The sequence below is a fragment of the Panthera uncia genome, chromosome A2, assembly GCF_023721935.1.
Source record: "Panthera uncia isolate 11264 chromosome A2, Puncia_PCG_1.0, whole genome shotgun sequence".
Lineage (NCBI taxonomy): Eukaryota > Metazoa > Chordata > Mammalia > Carnivora > Felidae > Panthera > Panthera uncia.
The window spans coordinates 4199693-4220876 of record NC_064816.1 but is presented as its reverse complement, the minus strand read 5'-3'; the positions used below and the strand labels follow the sequence as shown (position 1 = coordinate 4220876).

The 21184-nt window shown below is 56.9% G+C and overlaps 1 protein-coding gene across 2 annotated transcripts; it reads right to left on the bottom strand.

Annotated features, from left to right (window-relative positions):
* Window positions 1-1230: 1230 nt before the first annotated feature.
* Window positions 1231-19993, bottom strand: LOC125928912 (long-chain-fatty-acid--CoA ligase ACSBG2-like). Of its 2 annotated transcripts, none has more exons than XM_049639731.1 (14): window positions 19862-19993; window positions 19209-19333; window positions 18508-18731; window positions 15496-15584; window positions 14832-14952; window positions 9840-9920; window positions 9564-9713; window positions 9268-9444; window positions 7295-7476; window positions 6943-7176; window positions 3380-3597; window positions 2984-3123; window positions 1866-2112; window positions 1231-1527 (listed from the first exon to the last, which is right to left on the bottom strand). In XM_049639731.1, exons 2-14 carry the CDS (start codon window positions 19267-19269, stop codon window positions 1439-1441), a joined length of 2013 nt encoding a protein of 670 aa, XP_049495688.1. In that variant the 5' UTR covers window positions 19270-19333; window positions 19862-19993; the 3' UTR covers window positions 1231-1438. The 2 variants fall into 2 exon arrangements, with proteins under 2 accessions (XP_049495688.1, XP_049495689.1); XM_049639732.1 differs by having other exon boundaries at window positions 6943-7149; window positions 19862-19992.
* Between the last annotated feature and the right edge of the window lie 1191 nt (window positions 19994-21184).

Genomic DNA, 21184 nt, shown 5'->3' with positions numbered 1-21184 from the left:
CCCCCCGCCTTCTGCCGGCGTGCGTAGGCACCTGCGTGCTTGTGTGTCTGCGAGTCGTTTCTGGGAGCCCCTCGTGGAGCACGACACTAGCTCTCGGCAGCGCGTTCTGTCCCCCCGCCCACCGCTTGCCTGTACGACCGGCGCGCGGCGTCCCTGCCACGCCCACGCCTTGCGTTTACATCAAGCTTTTCCCCCAGTGGCTTCGGGGTGGTTGTTCCGTGGGGAGGTTACAGGTCTTCGCTCTCCCCTGGTTTCTTCCAGCGACTTCTTGTCTTTCCCCCTTTCCCTCCCTCCCTCCCTCCGTCCGTCCTTCACCCTTCAGTTTGTCCCATCTGGAATTCGTTTCACCATGAGGGAGGGCCCCGGAAGTGATGCGAGGCGCTCCTCCCCAGCGGCGGACTGACGGTGCTTCCTTCACCCGCACCTGCCAGAGACGCCGTTTCTGGTGCATTCCTCCGCCCCTGCACGCGTTTCTGTCTGAGCCGGGCTTCCCCTCCTCTGCAGATGTCAGTTACGACCCATCCCTGAGCTTTTAATTACGGCTGCTTTGTAATTTATTTATTCTCTGGTAGGACTAGCGCCCCCCCCCCCGCCCCGCCCCGGCTTCGTTAATTATTCTTCCCTTTTCAGAGTTTCCCCGCACAGGCTTGCATGCTCGCTTTCCTCACGGAACTAATCAGCCTGAGCTTCAGAGCGTTTTCTTTACCTTGCTGTTCTGAAGTTTCCTGTTAGCATTTTGGTTGCAACGGTAACTGTCGAGCGCGTGTTGCCCTGGCGTCTGGTGGGTTCCCGGCGAGGCCTCGGCCCTTCTCTCCAGGTGACTAGGTGACTGCAAACAGCGGTGGGGGGCTGGGGGCTGGGATGTTCCTGCACCGGCTCCCGAGAGGTTTACCGGGCGGTGCAGCGGGATCGGCTTCTCAGGTAGACGGTGCAGATTCTCAGAGTGGAGAAAGAAACCTAGCAGCTTTATCAGCCCTGTTTTTGACTTTTCCAGAGCCTTCCGTTCGCAGCCCCAATGGACCTTTTGTGGCCAGGCAGTTTTTCCTGGTGTGGGGGGCTCCCCTGTGCACTGTGGGCTGTGGGGCAACAGCCCTGACTGGCCTCCCCCCACCGAGCGCCCCTAGCACCTGCCTGCCTAGTTGGGACAAACCCAAAATGTCCCCTAGACGTCCCCACACATGTTCTGGGGGTGCAGGACCACCCCGGGTAAACACCACTGCTTTGGCGAAACCACTTTCATCGTCCTTTTACCTTTGAATCTGAAACACTGCCCCAGAGGGGTGGCTTAGCGAAAACCGGGGAGGGGTAGCGGGCATCGCTGGGGGCTTCCCTCCCACCGGAAGGTGGCTCTGTGATCATCCAATGGGGGACGGAGGAGGCCCACGGCAGGCGGTCTCCTGAGGCAGCAGGAAGCCCCCCCCCCCCCCCCCCCCCACTGCTAGTATTCATTCTTCTCCGAGTAAAACCTTTCAATCTCAGGCTGGTACATCTTGCCCACGTTGGCCCTCTTCAGTTTGGCGGTTGCCCCTGAAACAGAATCACGTCCAAGGTGGGGCCTCCACCCCCCCCCACCCCCCGCAGGATGAGGTGTCGGTGAGCCAGATCTGTCCTAAGGACACAGAGGGGTGACTGGATTGAGGGGCCCGGGGAAGAGGGGTCCGAGAGGCCTGTCTCCGAATGCCCTGTGCCCACCCTGCCTGGGGACCACCGCGGGCAACCGCCTGCCAGATTCCTCAGAGGTGCTGGTTAAAAATGCAGGTGCCAGGGATCCCAGCCCGGGAGATGGTGGCATTTTAATGAGCACCCCAGTGCCTTGGCTGTGAGCGACCGCACCCGGACCCCTTTCCCGGCCCGTGCCCACTCACCCAGCTGCCCTCCGGCCATGGAGAAGTCCGTCTCAAGGATGGTCCACTTGACGATCTTGGCGCTGTTGGAGGTGACCTCTGCATTGGCAGCATCGATCCCCTGACTGATGAACTCTGTGACCACCGGGTCTCTGTCACAAACGATGTCCGACAGCCTGGTGGACTGGCTCTTGAGCTGCCGGCAGAAAGCGACCGCCTCGCTGGTCAGCGTGTTCCGAGGCTCCCCCGTGTCCGTGTTGATCTGGCACTGTCGTTCGGGGAAGGCGGGTCAGGTGGCTCTCACACGGCCCCCGAGGCCGGCTCCCCGTGCCGGGGCTCGCGCTCATGGTCCCGACCCTGGGAGGGCCAGGTCCCCGCCCCCATTGTACAAATGAGGAAGCGGGCTCAGCCTGGGACACCTGCCCAGCACCTCCCCGCTTCCTGGGGGCTGGGTGGGCTGGGCTCAAGTCCCTCTGCCATTTTTCTGGAAACAGGCCAGGAGCTTCTCCCCTACAGGCACAGCCAATGCCCCAGGCCCACGACATGGGGAGCTGGCACTGAGCAACCAACCCACTGCCTCTCCTCTCCCAGCCTCGGTCTCCCCATCTTTTTTTTTTTTTTTTTTTTTTAATTTTTTATGTTTGTTTATTTTTGAGAGAGACAGAGACAGAGTGTGAGTGGGTGAGGGGCAGAGAGAGAGAAGGAGACACAGAATCCGAAACAGGCTCCAGGCTCCGAGCTGTCAGCACAGAGCCCGAGGCGGGGCTTGGACCCACGAACCGTGAGATCATGACCTGAGCCGAAGTCAGACACTCAACCGACGGAGCCAGGCAGGTGCCCTCCCCCCCCCCTTTTTTTAAGTTTATTTTGAGAGAGGGTGCACACTCATGGGTAGGGGAGGGGCAGAGAGAGAGAGGGAGAGGGAGAGAATCCCAAGCAGGCTCCGCACTGTCAGCACAGAGCCTGATGCAGAGCTTGAACTCACAAACCGCGAGATCATGACCTGAGCGGAAACCAAGAGTCAGACGCTTCACCACCGACTGAACCCCCCCCGCCAGGCGCCCCAGTCTCCCCATCTTGAAACCAGGATCCAGCCAACACCCCAGACTTGCCACGAGGCTCAAAACCAGCGGAGGTACCTTGAGCGTGAGCAGCGCACAGAGGTATGGGGCGTCCTGGCCCACCAGCACGACGTAGCGGACAATGGGAATGTGCCTCTTCACCCGCTCCTCGATGGGGTTCGGGTTGATCTTCTCACCTGAACTGAGGGTGATGAGATCTGCAGGCAGAGAGAGAGGAGGCTTGTGGTCCTGAAAAGCTACATCAAGTCAGCTGTCCTGGAGCCCAGAGCCACCCCTGGATGCTCAGAAACAACGGAGATAGAGATAGACAGCATACAAAGGGTGCCCCTTCCTCCAAGCTGGACTTCAGTCGTCCCTCATCATCGTGCTGTGTGCAACCTGCACCACCGTCCGCAGCAGCCCCGTGGGGCCTGGTCAGAGGCAGAGAGCACCCTGCAGCCTGGTCTTGCTCACCCCTTTCGTTGCCCGTGACGTAGAGGAATTCATCATCGTCCAAAAAGCCCAGGTCCCCCGTGCGCAGCCAGCCATGGAAATCAATCTTCTCCTGGGTTTTCTCCTCATCGTCGAGGTACCCCATGAAGATGTTCCGGCCCCAAATGTGGATGTCCCCAATGCCATCGTCATCCTCTTTCTGGGTCTTGGTGCGGGTGCTGGGGAGGGACTTCCCACAGCTGGGGACAGTGGTCAGGGAGCGGGTGATTATAGACACCAGATACAGATCCCCACTGGCTTAGGGGTGCCCCCTGCTCGCTGCCCCTCTGCCCCCAGGCACACAGGTGTCAGATCCTGGGCCTCTTCTGCCTGCCTGGCTGCTAGAGTCCCATAGATCCAAAGTAGGGGACAGATGGAGAAGGGAAACAGGGTGCGGTCCCCCAGGGAGGGAAGGCTTGGCCCACCCTGACTCAAAGCCAAGCTTGCAGGGCACGTGGACGCACGTCACTCGGCCCCCGGCCCCTGGGGAACCCACAGGTAAGTATGGGGGACAAGGCAAGGGACAGGTAAACTCAAGACACCATCTGGGTGGAATTGGTTGCTGGGAAGGAGAGGAAGCCATGATCCAGGCGAGAATGAGGCAGCTTACCATCTGCTTATCTCCTTGGAAATGGGGGCAGGGGGAAGATGCTTTTGCTTCACCTCTCAAAGTTCGAGGGTTGCTGTCCTGGCACCTAGACCCCCGTCCTTGCCCTGCTTCCCCCAGGCTGTCTGGAGACTCAGGGCAGGGCCTCCAAGCTGGCCCAGCCAACACCCAGGATGCACCCTGCCCGGACTGAATTGCGTCACCCTCAAATTCCTAACCCCCAACGGGGTGGTATTTGGAGGCGATTAGGTTTAGATGAGGCCCTGAGGGTGGGGCCTTCGTGATGAGTCTGATGTCCTTCACGAAGAGACACCAGAGTGAGCTTGCTAGGCCTCTCCCACCGCGCAAAGACACGGAGAGGAGACGGCCGTCCCCAAGTCAGAGAGAGGCCCTCCCCCAGAACCGAATCCACGGCACCTTGATCCTGGGCTTGCAGCCTCCAGAACTGAGAGTAAATCTCTGTGGTTTAAGCCCCCCACCCCCTCCGGTCTGGGGCGCTCCGTTACGCCAGCCCTGAGCTAAGCTAAGACACACCCCATGAGGGCCGACGCCCAGGCCCCAGGGCAGCGCGAGCTCCGAGTTCAGGTTCAGACCCTCCCTGAATGCGCAAACTGCCCAAAAAGAATGAATGGAAGCTGAGAGCCTTCAGTGAGCGGCCCCTGTTGTGACTTCACGTCTGCGAACACCACTTACCGCGGGCCGCTTTACGGCTTGTGTGGAATGATCTGGAAGAATCAAGGGCTGTCTCTGGCTGCCTAGACTGCAAGCCCCACACCCCGCGTGGGAGGGATTCTGTGACGCCTGGTGTCCCCGCTGTAACCCTAGGGGTGTGACACAGGCGTAGCAGCTACCTAGGAAGCATCGCTGGGGCCCGGACCAGAAACTCCCAAAACCACCTCCCAGCGGCCGAGTAACCTCCCCTTCCTTCAGCCTCCCTGCCTGACCCCCTTTCTGCCCTGCCTCTCTGGGTTTGGGGGTCGAGGTGAGTAAGTGCTTCGTGACTGGCTCTGTGTCCTGTCTCTGCTGAAAGTTGATCCCACCTCCCCCAAAGCCAAGGTGCACCAAGGGTGGTGAGTCTCTCCTTGACCAAACTCTGGTCGGGCTCCTCTGAGCCCTCTTCTCGCTGGGTCCTAGCCTTGCCGTCTAAGAGCCGCAGGCTCTGTGCTCGAACGATTGCATCCACTCCCACACAGGAAGACCTGAGAACATATTCGCGTTTCTGAAAGCGCGGGCCCCATCCCCAGGATGACTCCATCCCCCTGCCCCCCGCATTCCTGCCTGAGAAAACCCCGAGCTGCCAGGAGAATTTCCCAGATGGCCGCTTAAACCTCCCCCCTGTAGACTAGCTCCTTTAAAAAGCTTGCGAATAAGTCCTTTCTCCGCCCTTTGAGATGCAAATCTACTCCCCAGAACGGTCTCCTCCCTTTGAAATGCAAACATTCGGGAGATAAACTCTGGCTCTCTCCTCCAGCTCTTGTGGGAGGTAACGGGCCCCACCGCGGAGGGGCGGCAGGCACTGACCTACACCATCGCCTCCTTCCAGAAACGCGCGAGGAGTTTATTTCTCTCTAGAGCGGCGCCGGTCTGCGGACCCCAGATGAGTTACTGAACCCCCTCCCTTCTTGCTTTTTGTGTGTGTGTGCGACTGCCATTTCCCAGACCACTCAAGCCCCCACCAGCCTCCCCTACCCCACAGACTCTAAGATGTCCGGTCCCCTCGGCCCAAATGGAAATGGAGGTCCGATCGTACTGGACCCTCCTCGCGGCCGCGGTCGTACTGCGTAAAATCTGCCCCTGTCGCTTTAAGTAGCGTCTGGTTTTATCTTTGAAAACGGTCCCCGTTGGAGAGGTGAGCCCCAGGTGAGGAAGATCCAGGACAGGAGAGAAAGCCGGCGCACCAGAAGGGCCGTGACTCTCGCCCCGGTCGCCTGTTCTGTCCCGTTCTTCTTTCAACTCGGCACGAATCCTCCGGGAAGCATGCGGGGGACCCCCCAACTAGATCGGAGGCTGCAGTAGCCGGCCTCCTGGGTGGCTCCCAAAGATCCCTTTGCCCACCCAGAATCCACACCCTCCCACCCTGGATGGGGCTGATCTGCACGACCCGTCAGAAGCGGCAGAAATAACGAAGGGCCACTTCTGAGGTGAGGCCGTGATAGGGTTGCCAGATCAAATGGGAGGAACCCCGTAAGATGTCTATTTCAATTACAAGTTCAGTCGCTCCCTGGTGGTCTAGTGGTTAGGATTAGGTGCTCTCGATTACAAGATTTGGGGTTAGTACAAGGACGTCCTAGATATCGTAGGGGGCTATACCGATACTTTAAAATAATCCGAAAGGTGTTGTTTATCTGAAATTTCAAACGTCCCTGGGTGTCCCGTACATTTATTTGCTGTCCCGAAGGAGAGGGTGGCGTCCACCTTGCTCTCTCGGGGGGTCTCTCGTATGAGGGGAGCGGATGCCGTGGTAGGAGGACCCCCAACTGAGGAACTGGGGCCAGCAGCTCGACCTCGTCAGGGACCCAGAACCACAAGCTACAAAGCAGCGCCCCTAAATTCCCAGCCGCCGCCCCCACCCCCACCCCCACCCCCGGGGACCAGGAAATAACGTTTGTTGCAGCCTTTACAACAGCAGTGAATGTGTTCTCTCCCAAGGTGTGCGGGGGGGGGGGGGGGGGCAGAAATAATCGGCCATTAGTAAAAATGATGGTTTGCGAATTACAAAACAAAAAAACAAATCGGAAGGGCTCCAGGTCATGCCGCACCTGGGTCCACCTGCTTTCACTCATTGGCCTTTGGGTCTGCGTTCCCCGGCGGGGTGGGGGGGGTGGGGACAGGGCCGGGTGATAGCGGGCACCCACCTGGTCCAGGAGCGAGCGGGGGAGGGGGGGAGGGGGGGTTCAAGGCCAGCCCCGCCCGTCCCCCCACCCACACCCACACCCACCTCAGCAGCCGGAAGGCCTCCTGCCTGGTCAGCGTGTGGACGCCCGTGCTCTCTGACAAGCCGTAGAGCTCACAGATGGGCATGTTGAGGCTGAGGAAGTACTCCGTGGTGGCTCCGGAGAGCCCCGTGCCCAGGTTGAAGTACTGGCGACAACGCTGCAGGCCCAGGAACCTCCGTGCTTGGTTGAAGGTCAGCCTCTTGGCCAGGCTGAAGCACACGGGGGTGCGGGTCTGCCTTGAGGAGCAGACGCAGGGGGAGCAGAGCTGGGCCTCCGGACTCCGCCCCCGGCCCCGACGCGCCCCCCCCCCCCCCCCCCCCCACCACCCCGGGCGGCCCTGAGACCCAGCCTCACCCCAACATCTGCCTTTTGTTGGTCCTGAGCCCCAGACACATGGCCCACTTGTCGAGCCTCCTCCGGAACGGGGTGGAGGCCAGCTGGCTGGTCTTCAGGCTGTCCAGCAATCTGTCCCAGACCCACGGGACGCCGTAGAACATGGTGGGCTTGACCTCCCGCAGCGTGTCTATCAGGGAGCCCTGCACCACACGGCACAGTGGGCACCCCGCCAAGCCCCCCCCCCCTCCCCCCCTGCCACGGGCACCCTGGGCCCTCGGCCGCCCCCCCGCCCCGCGGCAGGGCCAGGTGCTGGAAGTCCTTCCCGCCGCCCCGGCCGGGAGCCGTGTGGTGAGTGGGGCAGGGGGGCAGTTAACAGCCGCGGCCAGAGCTCCGGCGGGGATGGCAGGGACCATCTGCTCCCAACTGCCCCCATCAGCGGGACACGCAGGATCCGTGTCCTTCCCCAGGTGGCTCAACGCGCCGTTGGCTGTCTCTGGTCCTGTCCACCCTCTCCCAGAACCCCTGAGTCGGGGTGAAGGGGTGTGTGGAGAAGAGCCGGGAAGGGAAGGTGCGGATACAGAGACCCCCAGAGATGGAGGGAGGGAGAGACGAGACGAGATACAGAGGGAGGGATGGGGGTCGGAAGGAGAGAACAGGAGGAAGTAGGGCACGGGGACGGACAAACTCCGCCCTTGTCACTCTTTCCAGACCTCCTTCCAGGTACCGGGAAAGGTCCCCACAGCGAGACCACCACCGAAACATTGACCCTGAACGCTGGCGAGTGAAATCTGTACCAAGCGAGGCAAATCCCACTGCGCCCGCCCGAGCCAGCCTTTCTACCGGCCAGGACAGGGATGGCAGAGGCCAGCCCCAGAGCCGAGATGGCTTGGACGTTATGAAAAGGCCTCTCAGGAGTTCCGGGAGGGAAACTTTTGTGACGAGTGAAAGCACGAAACCGAAACTTTGGTCGTCCGTAAAGTTTTCCGGTTTGGGCCGCGGGGAACCTGCAGGTACGTGGTCTCTCCCTGGGAACGTACACGATGTAGGGAAGCCTAGATCACTTACTGCCTGGCCCTTCGCAGGAAAAGCCTTCGAGCCCCTTGGCTGAGGGAGTCCTAAGGATCCGGGCAACGATGTCAGTGTTCGTTCCCCCCTAATTCCTGTCTTGATGGGAATTTTGTGTTTTTCTACATTCGGAGAGTGACTGATGTTTCATGATGTATGTCAGTGACCTCGTGTGCTTTTTTTTTTTTTTTCAACTGGAAGTAAAATTCACCAAACACCATTTTCACCACCTCTAAGCGCACAGCTCAGGGGCATCAAGGGCACTCGCTATCGTGCAGCCGCCCCTGCCCTCTGCCTCCAGAACTTTCCATCTCCCCAGACTGAGACTCTGTCCCCATGAAGCACGGACTCCCCACCCCTGGCTCCCACCATCCACTCTCTTTCTCTGTGGACGGGACTCCTCTGGGGACCCCCTGTGAGTGTGGTCACGCGGGACGTGTCCTTCTCCGTCCGGCTCCTGTCACCGTGCACGGTGTCCTCCGGGTCCGTCCACGCGGTGACGGGCGGCAGGAAGTCCTCCCTTCCTAAGGCTGGATCACATTCTATTGTACGGACGGAACTCATTTCTTTATCCATCTATCTGTTGATGGGCCCTTGGGTTGTTTCCACTAATATGCTTTTAATGGCTCAGTTAAGCTTCCTGCACTGGGAATTTTCTCGCTGCGAGAGGAGCCAGATACACGCTCCCCATCCTGCACGACACTAGCTCCTGTCCGCTCACCCCCTTCACTTTACAGTTGGGGAAACTGAGGCGCAGGGAGGCGAAGGACCAAGGTCGCACAGCCACCGGCGGGGCACCGGGTGGGGATCCCAGTGCTGGGGTGAGCCCCTCCCCTGCTCAGGGTGACCACCCCCCCCCAGCCCGGCCGGCCTCCCCCACCACCCCTGCACCCACCGCGGCAGGGGACCCAGGAGCTCTGCCTCACCCTCAGAGCATCCGGCTGGGCAAAGTAGAGGGCTCCGGCGACAGAGATGGAGACCCACACGTCGAAGAGCTGGGCCGTCAGGTAGCTGAGCGGGAGGTAGCTCACCAGGACCTCCTGTTCCTCCGGGGGGCACTTATAAGACAGGGTCTGGGCAGCGGTCTCCGTGGTCCACGTGATCTGCAAGGCACCTTAGCTGTCTCCCGTGGGCCATTCTGCCCGCGACCCCCGGGAGCACGCGCTCGTCCACCACGCGAGGCCGGGAGCCCCAGCCTGCCGGCTCCGGGCGGGACGCTCACGTTGTCGTGGCTGAGCATCACGGGCTTTGGGGGGCCGGCGACCGACACGCTGTAGAGCAGGGCGCAGCACTGGTTGGGCTTCTGGGAGTCGATGACCTGGTTTAGCGTGTCTTCCGAGACGCCGTCTGCCAGGTCCAGGAAGCCCCTCCACTGCGGAGAGGGTGCCGCGTGCACTCACGGGGGTGGCGGTGGGTGGGGCCTGTGACCTCCACCCCCGGGGCCGAGCCCCTCCCCCCCCCCCCCCCGCCCCCCCACCGGCTCCCGGTGAGGACCTACAGAATACAGGTTCTGCAGCCGGGTCCGGATCTCCTCCTTGTACTGGACAATGGCCTTGAGGTGCTTCAAGTAGCCCTGGATCTGCCAGATACCGCGGGGCTCAGCAGGCGCAGGGCTTGAGAGCCGGCGACAGCTCAGCCCCGAGCCCCAGCGCTTCCTACCACGGGCGGCCAGGGCGCTCCCCGCCTTCCCTTTTATTGTGTCAAAAGGCACATGAATTTGCCATTGTAACCATGTCAGAGCGGGCGATGCAGCGGCGCTTAGCACCGCTAAATTCACGTCATGCGACCGTCACCCTCTGTCCGGTTCCAGAACATTCCATCTCCCCGAAAGGGAAGCCGGGGCCCATCAGCGGTGACTCCCTTCCTCCGTCCTCCAGCCCTTGGAAACCACGGATCCGCTCTGCCTCCTCGGACGTGCCGGTTCCAGAGGTTTCGGACACGTGGAATCCCACGCTATGTGCCGCTTTCCCCGAGCGTCACGTTTTCGAGATCCATCCGCGTGCAAGCGCCTCACTCCTCCTGCGGCTGAACGACCGCTCCGGTGTGTGGATGGGTCGCAGTTTGCTTGTCCGTTCACGGGGTGGTGGGCAGCTGGGCCGTCCCCATGCTTTGGCTGCTGTGGACGTCTGTGCACGGGTTTTTGTGTGCACACTTGTGCCCCATTCTCTTGGGGGGGACACCTGGGAGCAGGATCGCTGGGTCACGGGATCATTCTACGTTTGGCTTTGTAAGGAGCCGCCAGACTTTTCCAGCTTGTTCCACATCCTGACATTTGTCACCCGCTTTTCTTTTTTTAATTTCTTTTTTAAATTAATTTATTTTTTTTGAGAGAGAGAGAGAGAAAGCAGGGGAGGGGCAGAGAGAGAGGGAGACACAGATCCCAAAGCAGGCTCCAGGCTCCGAGCTGTCAGCACAGAGCCCGACGCGGGGCTCGAACCCACGAACCGCGAGATCATGACCTGAGCCGAAGTCGGACGCTCAACCGACTGAGCCACCCAGACGCCCCTCTGCTTTTCTGATAATAACTGGCTTCGTGGGCGCAAAGGGGTGTTTCGTGGCTTCACTCTGCGTTTTTCCCCGATGACGTTAAGTGTTGGGCATCTTTTCACCGGCTCATCGGCCTCTTCGTTTCTTCTCTAGAGAGAGGTACTTAAGTCCTTGGCCCGGTTTTTGAATTGGGACTTTAGTTGTGGTGGTTGTGTTTTGATTTTGATGTTGGGGGGTCCTGGGCACATTCTGAAGGCAGACTGCACTAGTTTCCTACGGCTGATAGGGGCCACTAAGGTACCACATATTGCGTGATTTGGTCAGGTCTCTGCTTAGAGTCTCATAATCCCCAAATCCAGGTGTGGGTGCTGGGTCCCTTTCTGGAGGCTCCACGGAGGATTGTTCATTGGGACCCTGGCTCATTTGAGTTGTTGGCAGAATTCAGATCCTTGCAGATGTAGGACCGAGGTCTGCCTGTCTCCCTCCTGGCTGTCAGCTGAAGGCCATTCTCGGCTTCTAGATAGCGCCATATCCCCTAGCTCGTGGTCCCTTCCTCCATTTTCAAAGCCAGAAACAGGGTGGGGTGCGTTCCTCTCCTGCTTTGAATCTCTCTGCCGTCCCTTCTGCCTCACGTCTCCCGTCTCCAGCTGGAGAAAGTTCTGTGCTTTGAGGGGCTCGTGTGATTATAGGAGACCCACCCGGATAATCCAGGATCATCTCCCATCTGAAGGGCCTTACTCTTAATCCTAAGAGCAAAATGCTTTTTAGCCACGGGAGGCGCCCGGATCACAGGCTCCGGGAATTAGGACGTGGACGTCTTCGGCCATCATTCTGCTGATCCCCCAGAGCCAACAGGATTTCCTGAGAGAGGGGACCCGGGAATCTGGAGGGAGGAAGTACCCGCCACCTGAGACAGGAAACTCGGAGGGAAGGTGCAGGTTGTGGGCGGGAAGATCGGGAGGTTAGGTCTGGATAGGCTGCGTCTGAGATGCTTCTTAGGCGTCCCAGTGCAACCATTGGGAAAGCTGGAGATGAAAACGTGGGACATGTCAGCAAATAGGTATCACCTGGGGGGAAAGTACAGGACCCAGAGCAGCCATCTGCTGTCCCAGACGTGGCCCTCTAACTGAGGTTCAAACAAGACGAATGGCAAAGAGCAGAGGTCAGTGAGGACAGCCGAGCAGTGTAAGTTTCACTATTTACATCTTGCACTGGCCCCTTAGCATCTGAGTTTGCGACCCCACCTTCGCAGGGGCTCACCTTCCAGGTGGCTAATGACCCAGGCTGCACATACCTTGTCACCTGCACAGACCCTGTCTTGGGTTTATTTACTTATTTAATAGACATAGAAAATTAGAATCGTGGTAAAAATAATATACAACAAAGTTTAACACCTTAACTACTTTTAAGCATATAGTTGGTGGTGTTAATTATATCTGCATTCATGTGAAACAGAACCCCAAAACTTTCTCATCTCCCCCAAACTGAGACTCTGTCCCCATGAAGCACGGACTCCTCACCCCCTTGCCCCAGCCCTGGCTCCCACCATCTACTCTCTGTCTCTGTGGACGGGACTCCTCCGGGGACCTCCTGCGAGTGGGGTCGTGCAGGACGTGTCCTTCTGTGTCCGGCTTCTGTCACTGAGCACAGTATCTTCAAGGTCCATCTGTATTGTAGCAGGTGTAGAAATGTCCCTTCCTGGGGCACCTGAGTGGCTCAGACAGCTAAGCGTCCAACTTCGCCTCGGGTCATGATCTCACGGGTTCGTGGGTTTGAGCCCCGCGTCGGGTTCTGTGCTAACAGCTCCGAGCCTGGAGCCTGCTTCGGATTCTGTGTCTCCCTGTCTCTCTGCCCTCCCCCACCCTCCCTCTGTCTCTCTCTCTCTCTCTCTCTCTCTCAAAAGTAAACATTTAAAAAATAAATAAACGTTTTTAAAAAAGGAATGCCCTTCCTTCCTTCCTAAGGCTGGATAATATTCCATTGTTTGGATGGACCACATTGTGTTTGTCCATTCATCCATCAGCGGACACTGGGTTATTTCTACATTTTGACTTCTGTGAATACTACTGCTGTGCACTTGAGCGAACAAATAATATCTTCGGGGGGGGGGGGGGCCTGGGTGGCTCAGTTGGTTAAGCGTCTGACTCTTGATGTCGGCTCAGGTCATGATCTCACTCACAGCTTGTGGGATCGAGCCCTGTGTCAGGCTCCGTGCAGACAGCCTGGGATTCTCTCTCTCCCTCTCTCTCCGCCCCTCCCCTGCTCTCTCTCTCTCTCACACACGCACAAGATGAATAAATAAGCTTAAAAAAAACAATCTTCGAGATCTTTCCTTCACTTCTTTTGGGTATGTAGCCAGCAGTGAGATTGCTGGTAACTCTGAAGCTTTGAGGAAACGTCGTGTTGTGTCCTACAGTGGCTACGCCATTTTACGTTCTCACCAAGACCAAGAGAGGATGGAATTTATTGAGGAATAATTTCCGTGCAGTAAAAGTCGCCTCTTTAGGCGCACGGTTTCGTACGCGTTGACCAACTTAGAGCGGTGTGACCACCGCCTTCATCAAGCTGTAGAATGTTTATGTCACCCCCTACAGTGTCCCCGGGCCCCGTGTTGGTCAATTTTCCTCCTTTGCATCTGGCAACCACGGATCGAGATTTCTGTCCCGTAGCTTTGCTCTTTCTGGGGCTTCCTATGTACGCAAATCACAAGGAGTCTATAGCCTTCCCTCCGGCTTCCTCCATTCAGCACGTTCGAGAGGCAGCCACGTGATTTCACACGTCAGGAGACCAGCCGTCGCTGTTGTTCGTCCGAATCGTAGAAAAACAGCTGCGTCCTGGTCCGTGGGCTGTTTCCAGTTCCTGGCGATCGCGCACAGAACAGCCACGGACACTGACACGCAGTGGAGACACCCGTTCTCGTTGCTCTTGGGTGCATATCCGGGGGTGAACGGGCTGCACCACATAGTAGGTGTTTATCTAACATGAAACTGTCAAACCGCTTCCCAGGGTGGCAGGTACCATCTTACAGTGAAGGTCCTCATCAGCGCTCGGTATTACCCGTTTTAAAATCGGAGTCATCCTGGGGCGCCTGGGTGGCTCGGTCGGTTGAGCGTCCGACTTCGGCTCAGGTCATGACCTCGCGGTTCGTGAGTTCGAGCCCCACGTCGGGCTCTGTGCTGACAGCATAGAGCCTGGAGCCCGCTTCCGATTCTGTGTCTCCCTCTCTCTCTGCCCCTCCCTCACTCTCTCTCTTTCAAATATAAATAAACATTAAAAATTTAAAAAATTTTTTTGAGTCATCCTAGTGGGTGTTTCATGGTGGTCGTCTTTGCCTACTTACCTCTGTCTGCTTGTCATGGTCCTCTTAGCGTCCCCATGTCACAGGGAGTTGCTTTGAACCATCGCGCCCACGCCCAGAACCACCTCACTCGGATCAGCCCCGGACCCGGGGAAATTCAGGGTTCCCCCCAAATAGGACGTGTTGTACCATCCCAATAAGATGAAACATCCAGAACAGGCAAGTCCACAGAGACAGAAAGTGGGTTGCCAGGGGCTGGGGCCAGGGGAATGAGGAGTCCCCACTAATAGGCACAGGGTTTCCTTTGCAGGTGATGGAATGTTCTGGAACCAGACAGAGGTCATGGTTCCACAATACTACGAACGTACTAAATGCCACAGAATTGTACACTAAAAAGGGTTAAGAGGGTAAATTGTACGTTGTGTGCATTTTACCGTAATAATTTTTGTTTTAAGTGGGAGGAGGGGATCTGCCTGCTCGCAGCAGGAAGGTGTAAGTCCCAGTTGGGAGTGCGTTGGGGGTTAGAGCCAGAACCCGCACCGGGTCAGAACATCACTCGCCTGGCACCCCATAGGGGCCCTGGGCCCATCCATCCGTGGAATCCGCGGTTCCCATCTCATGAGAGACCATGGGTGGTGGGTCCATCGCTCATTGGGCTCCTTTTCTTTATTAGGCAAAGTTCGTGCCTTTGCACGAGTCACTAACCTGGATGATTTTCTGCAACTGTCTGTCATTATCCACCACAAAGATGTCCATCTCCGAGCTTTCGGCGATGACCTGGCAGGTTTTTGGAGAGTTGGTGGACAAGATGCCAACGGAGAAGCCTCTGGAAGCAGAACCCAAGGAGTGAGGACCCACTGGTGAATCGGAGGGCTCCCAGGAGGCCGGTTGTGTCACAGGAGAGACAGTCCCTTGGGTGGGGCGTAGAGTATGGCAGACATCCCCTGACACCCCCAATATGCCTTGTTTGAAGGTGGGACTCAGGGACAGCTTGGGCTTGGACCCTGCCTTCCAGGGGTCCCCCAACAGTCTGGACAGGTAGAGGGAGGTCTCAATACTGGGGAGCCCTGGGGAGGCTTCTTGGAGGAGGGGTCATGGGAGCTGGGCTTCACAGGATGTGTTTGAGTTCGGCAGGTAGAGAGTGTCGGAAGGGCGAGCTGGCTGGTGCCCAGGGCTGGGCCCTTGACAAATCCCACTGAGCACAGACCAAGCAGGAGCCTTAGTTTGCTCCCTGAACTGGGGACTCTTCCGTGAGACCCCTATGGATTCAAGAGCGGGGGTGGGGGTGGAAGGAGGGGGGGAAGAGCCTTTGCTGGGCTGATGGCTTCCTGACTCCGTGTACCCCAGGGCGATACCCGGTACCTCTTACCCAGCCATGATAGCACCAATGCTCGCGATGACCCACTCCTCGGAGTTTAACCCCATGATCCCCACGCTGTGGAAGCGTTGCAGGCCCAGCTGGGAAAGGAGGCCCTTGTGAGGCACAGGGGGCTCACCGGCCACTTGCCCCCACGTGCCCAGGAGCCTCAGGCTGAGAACCTTGGGCTCTCTTTTCTCTGTTGACCATTGGTGCTTCTGTTTGCTAATAGAATAGCCCATCCCCCCCCCCATTACGAGCTACCATATATATTCATGTGGAGCAGGGGTTCTCCAGGTGACATTGGGCAACGTCTGGAGACATGTTTGGGGAAGCGGATGGTGCTGACATGGCGTGGGCGGGCACTGGGGTTGCTAAGAAACATTGTCTCACGTACAGGACAGACCCCTCCTCCACAAAAGAATGATCCAGCCCCAAATGCTGATAGATGGACATTGAAAAACACTGAGAAAAGACAAACAAAATGCCCACCCCTGACATTTTTATGAATAAATACTTGACAAAATCTGGGCAGTACTTATCCCTATATGATCATAACCCACCATTGTTCATAAAACCATGCATCCTATTTCCCCAGCCTTTATTTATTTATTTTTAAACATTTTATTTATTTTTGAGACAGGGAGAGATAGAGCATGAACAGGGGAGGGTCGGAGAGAGGGAGACACAGAATCGGAAACAGGCTCCAGGCTCTGAGCCGTCAGCCCAGAGCCCGACGCGGGGCTCGAACTCACGGACCGCGAGATCATGACCTGAGCCGAAGTCGGCCGCTTAACCGACTGAGCCACCCAGGTGCCCCTCCCCAGCCTTGAAATATTTCTCTATGGTATCAGATATAACACCTCTATGATATTGTATTGTAGAGAAATGTCATAATTTAGCGACTGCCTCCCCACCCCGCTTTACTGGTTGATACTTAAGTAAGATCCTTTCTCCCCTCTACTTTTATTAGATACAATATTGGGGTGAACATCTGCATGGCTCAAGCTCTGGATTCCCACGTGATCACTTGTGCTGACATCTGGATTGACTTAAACATTCAAGATGATACACGTTCACCCGTCCTGGCAGGACCAGGTGACGCCATCCCCAGGTGGGTCGTTCCCGTCCACTCCAGACTCTTGGGCACCACTGCCCACTCCTAGTGTCCTCGTCAGGCAGGCACGACACACCCAACACGGCCCAAACAAAATTGCTGACGTTACCCACCCCCCTCTGCCGGCCCCGCCCTCCACAATCTCAGTCAGGAGCAGTCCCTCCAACTTGCACTGGCCGGAAATCTTGATTATCCTCAGTGCCTTTCATTCTCTCTGACACCCAATCCGTCAAGAAATGATGTTGGCTCTGCCTTCAGAATCTGACCACCTCCTATCCCCTCCCCGGGTACCACACAGGTCTCCAAACCGCCTTCATCTCAACCTCCACGGGTCTCTCTTTTTCCACGCAGCCTGTAAGCAGCCAACTCTGGGCGCATCCCTCCTCTCACAGCCCTCCATGGCTCCCACCTCACTCCTGGTAAAAGCCCCACAAGACCCAGCAAGACCTGTCCCCGTTACCCCCTGCCCTCACCACCTCCCTCTCTCCTTTCCACTCATTCTGCTTCAGCCACATGGGCCTCTTTGCTATTCAGTCAACATGCATGGCACTGTTCTGCCCCAGGGCCTTTGCACATTTGTTCCCACTACCTGCAACGCTTATCCCCAAATACTCACTTGGCTCCCTGCCCCCCACCAAGTTGTTGAAGTCTTTGCGAAAATATCACTCTCAGAGAGGCTCTCACTGGCCACCATATGTTAAAATTTCCACCCCCACCCCTAGCTCATCTACCCCCTTCCCTGCTTTAGTTTTCTCTGGACCACTGTCTACTTCACGCATCCTTGTTTATTACGTTGACTGGAGAAGTCCCTTGAGGTCTCTTATCCTCTTTCCTAATCTGATAGATGGGCATTCATTCATTGAAGACATACCCAAGGGGCTGGTTCTGTTCTAGATTCTGGGGGCCTGCAATGAATGAGGCAGACTGGCCCCTTGCCCTCATAACTGACCAGCTAAACAAATAAATTATACAATCATACTACCAGGTGGCCATGAAAGCTGGGCAGAAAATTTTCAAAGGAGCTGTGATAGAGATTAGTGTGTGTGTGGGGGGGTGAGTTTGGGGACCCAGGGTGATCAGGGATGACCTTGCTCAAAAGATGAGACATTGGAGAAGAGACGCATTAACAGTAACAACCATAAGAATAAATGCTGAGTAATGCTTCGTGCGAGCCAGGAGCTCTTTGATATGTGTCCGCTCACTGAATTCTTGTAGCAAACCTTTGTGCGAGGTGCTATGATGTTTTATTTTATGTATTTGCACACAAAGATCCTAATATAACAATGTTTTATACTAAATTCAATACAAATAAAGTATAAAATGGATATGGCCATATAGAACTTTCCTATTTTTAATATTATATATTTATTTATATATATTATAAATATATATGTATATAATATATATATGTTTATATATATTATATATATAATATATATATATAAACATATATATATTATATATAGTATATAATATAATATACATATAATATATAATATATATATAAACAGATTCAGAACCCCATGTTACAGATGAGGAAACGAGGGCATGATGAGAATGAGTAATTTTTCAAAAACGTTAATTGAAATACAGCTGACACCTAATGTTACATTAGCTTCACGTGCACAACACCGTGATTCCGCAAGTCTACACGTGATGCTGTGCTCACCACAAGTGTAGCCTAAGTCATTGTTTAACGAAAGAGATCACAGGCACTGAAGGTACACCTCTCGATGAGGGAGGTTAAGTGATTTAAGCAAGAACGCGCAGACGAGGGCAGAGCCAGGGGAAAGGATTCGCGCCCGCCCCGCAGAGGAGCAGCAGCGCGCAGGCGCAGTGGCGCGGGCGCCGCAGTGCGCAAGCGCGCAGAGGCGGGCGGCGCGCAGGCGCGGGAGGGCACGTGGTACCTTGAGGAAGGCCTTGGCGGCGCGCCGGCATTCCTCGTAGTACTCGATGTAGGTGAGCAGGTGCCAGCCGGTCTTGTGCTTGGAGCCGAGCGCGATGTAGTTGGCGTACTTGATGGCCGTGTTCATGACCATGTCGTGCACGGTGACGGGCGCCTGGCTGGCGAAGGCGTCCTCGTGCCGCAGGTGCACCTCGCCGTCGCGCCTTGATGTCCAGTAGCGGGGGCCTGTGGGCAGGCGGGGCCCGGGGGCCAGGAGACCCCAGGTAGGTGAAAGGGGGCAGGGCTGTGGCTCTGAAGGCGGCCCAGGCGGGGCGGAGGACGCAGGGGAGAGTCGGGGGCGAGAGGCAGGGCGGCGGGAAGGGAGAAAGACACGGCCGCCAAGGGAGGAAGACAGAGGTGAATGGGGAGACGCAGAAAAGGGCGCAGGGACGGGCGGACAGACAGATGCACTGGCCCCCCTGCCAGCGAGCAGGCAGCTCAGTGACGGGCCCGCCACCCTCCCGTGCACTTACCAAGGACCGGGCACCTGTGACAAACTGCATCCACCTTCGTTCACAGCCTCCCTCCCCTGCTCCCAGCCAGCCCCACACGACCTCAAAGATCCCAGCGCTGGCTCAGCCACCCTTGGCCATCCCCGAGGGGCTTCTCTGGGAGCCCCACCTTCTCTAGGACGCCACACCCGGGGCCCAGGGAGTCCCCCGCCTCTGGCTTTAGTTTCTGCTCGGTGATCTCTTTCCCTTGGACTCGGCTTGTTCGAGGACATGGTGTCCACAGTACCCTCGGCCTCTCTTCTTCTTACTGTCTGGGAGGCATCTGGTCTCCTGGGACTGAAGAGACATACGTTCATATAAACCCAGTGACAGTCCGTTGGAGGGCTGGGAGTGTCCAGCTGTGTGGAGGCACAGGGGTCCCACCTGGTCACGAGGGTGATTGGACAAGGCTACTCTAAACGGGGGGGGGGGGGGGGGGGGGGGGCCCAGAGAAGAAGGGGGGGGGGGGGGACCGGGCGGAACGGGGGGGGGATGGGAAAGGGCGGCGGGGGGGGGGGGGGGGGGGGTACGAGGTGACCAGACAAAGAAGAGAGGGAGAAGGAATCTGAGAAAAGAGAGTAATGTGATGAAGCCCATCAGGGCTGGAGTATAAGGAAAAGTGGGGGCCGTAGAAGGAAATGAAGTGCGATGGGTGGTGAGGGCAGAATTGGCATAATGGGGTCTTGCCGGCTGTGTTACTAAAATATTGCTTTCTGGTGCCTTCTGTGCCCATCCCCCACCCAGTATGCAGACTGGTTCATCCCTGGCAGGAGCTGAAATATCTCAGCTCCCAACCCCTCCCTTCCACCCACAGCACATTTTTACCCTTCTCTGTCGTCAGGAAGGCAGTGCCCACTTCTGTCTCCAGCTTCTTTTTATCAGCTTTGGTCACCCCCTCCTCTGCTGTAGCCACAGGGGGGACAGCCGTCTCTAGACTGGATATCTAGAATGTTCCCGCCTGTGGCCAGCCTTTGTGACATCACTGTGGATTCCGTAGCCTGGATCCTCGATGGCGACATGGCCTGTTGCTGCTTTGCAGAGGCCCGTCTTAGGAGACCGGGGTCTACCCAAGAAGGCCCTTCACTATCTGCACCCCACCCCCCGACCCCAGCCAGTGGTTCCCAAGGTGACAGCCCCCAGGGAGGAGGCAGCAGCAAAGTCTTGGGTTTCAGTCTGGCGGCTGGAGGGACTTTATAGTCTCTGCCCGGCTTTGTTACAGCTTTGAGTGAACGTGTTCACGAGGAGCCTGACAGGGAGTAGTGAGACAGAGGAGGCAGCCTGGAAGGCACTGGCAGCACGGAGGCTAAGGAAGCCGACTCTTTCAAAGAGCTAGGCAAGGTCAGCAGAAGGTCGACAAGGACTTTGATTCCCTGTGCCTGATTGTTCATGAATTCATATGTCCATTCAGCACCTTTTGGAGAATAGACTAGTCTCCCAGATGTGTAGGCAGCTATATTTGCACAGATTGTTGGACCCTGTTGAGGCCGATTCGTACACAGATCATTTAGAGGCCTCTTTGGCTCCTCAAAAATTTAAGCATCACATTATCGTGTGACCCCACAATCCCATTTCCGGGGATATACCCACGAGAATTGGAAGCAGGGACTCGAAGAGGGTTTGCACACTCCCGTTCAAAGCAGCATGGTTCACAGTAGCTCAGAGAAACCCACCGTCCACTGGTGGATGAAGGATAAATGGTGGTCCATCCGCGCAATGGACTATTACTCAGCCTTCGAAAAGGGAGGACGTTTCTGGCACCTGCTACAACGTGGATGAACCTTGAAGACATTATGCTCAGTGAGATAAGCGAGACACAAAAGGACAAATACTGTAGGATTCTGGTCCTGTGAGGTACTTAAGTCGGATTCATAGAGACAGAAAGGTTGCTGGGGGTGGCTGCTGAAGTTCCAAATCTTGATTGATTTGGAGGTGAGTCACGTGAGGGGGAGAGCCAAGGTGGTTTCTGGCTGAAGCCACATGGTTCTGGGGCCAGCAGTGGGAGCCCCAGCTTCCTGCTTTGGCCAGCAGTCTCCCGAATCAGCAGCTTCTTGGGTACGAACAATGTTCCTGATCACAGCGGGGGCAGTGTGATTCCACCGTCAGCTGCTGTAGAGGTGATGGAGCCTTCTCGACGGGGGGCCTAGGGGT

Bases quoted from the DNA above. Each gene is read 5' to 3' on its own strand.
- LOC125928912 (XM_049639731.1), bottom strand. From the start codon at position 19,269: ATGTCCTCGAACAAGCCGAGTCCAAGGGAAAGAGATCACCGAGCAGAA. The intron at 14,953-15,495 runs GTAAGAGGTACC...TTCTGCTTCCAG, and splicing joins ATTGGTGCTATCATGGCTGG to AGGCTTCTCCGTTGGCATCT. The intron at 7,477-9,267 runs GTGAGGCAGAGC...CGTGTGGTGCAG, and splicing joins CCCAGCCGGATGCTCTGAGG to GGCTCCCTGATAGACACGCT.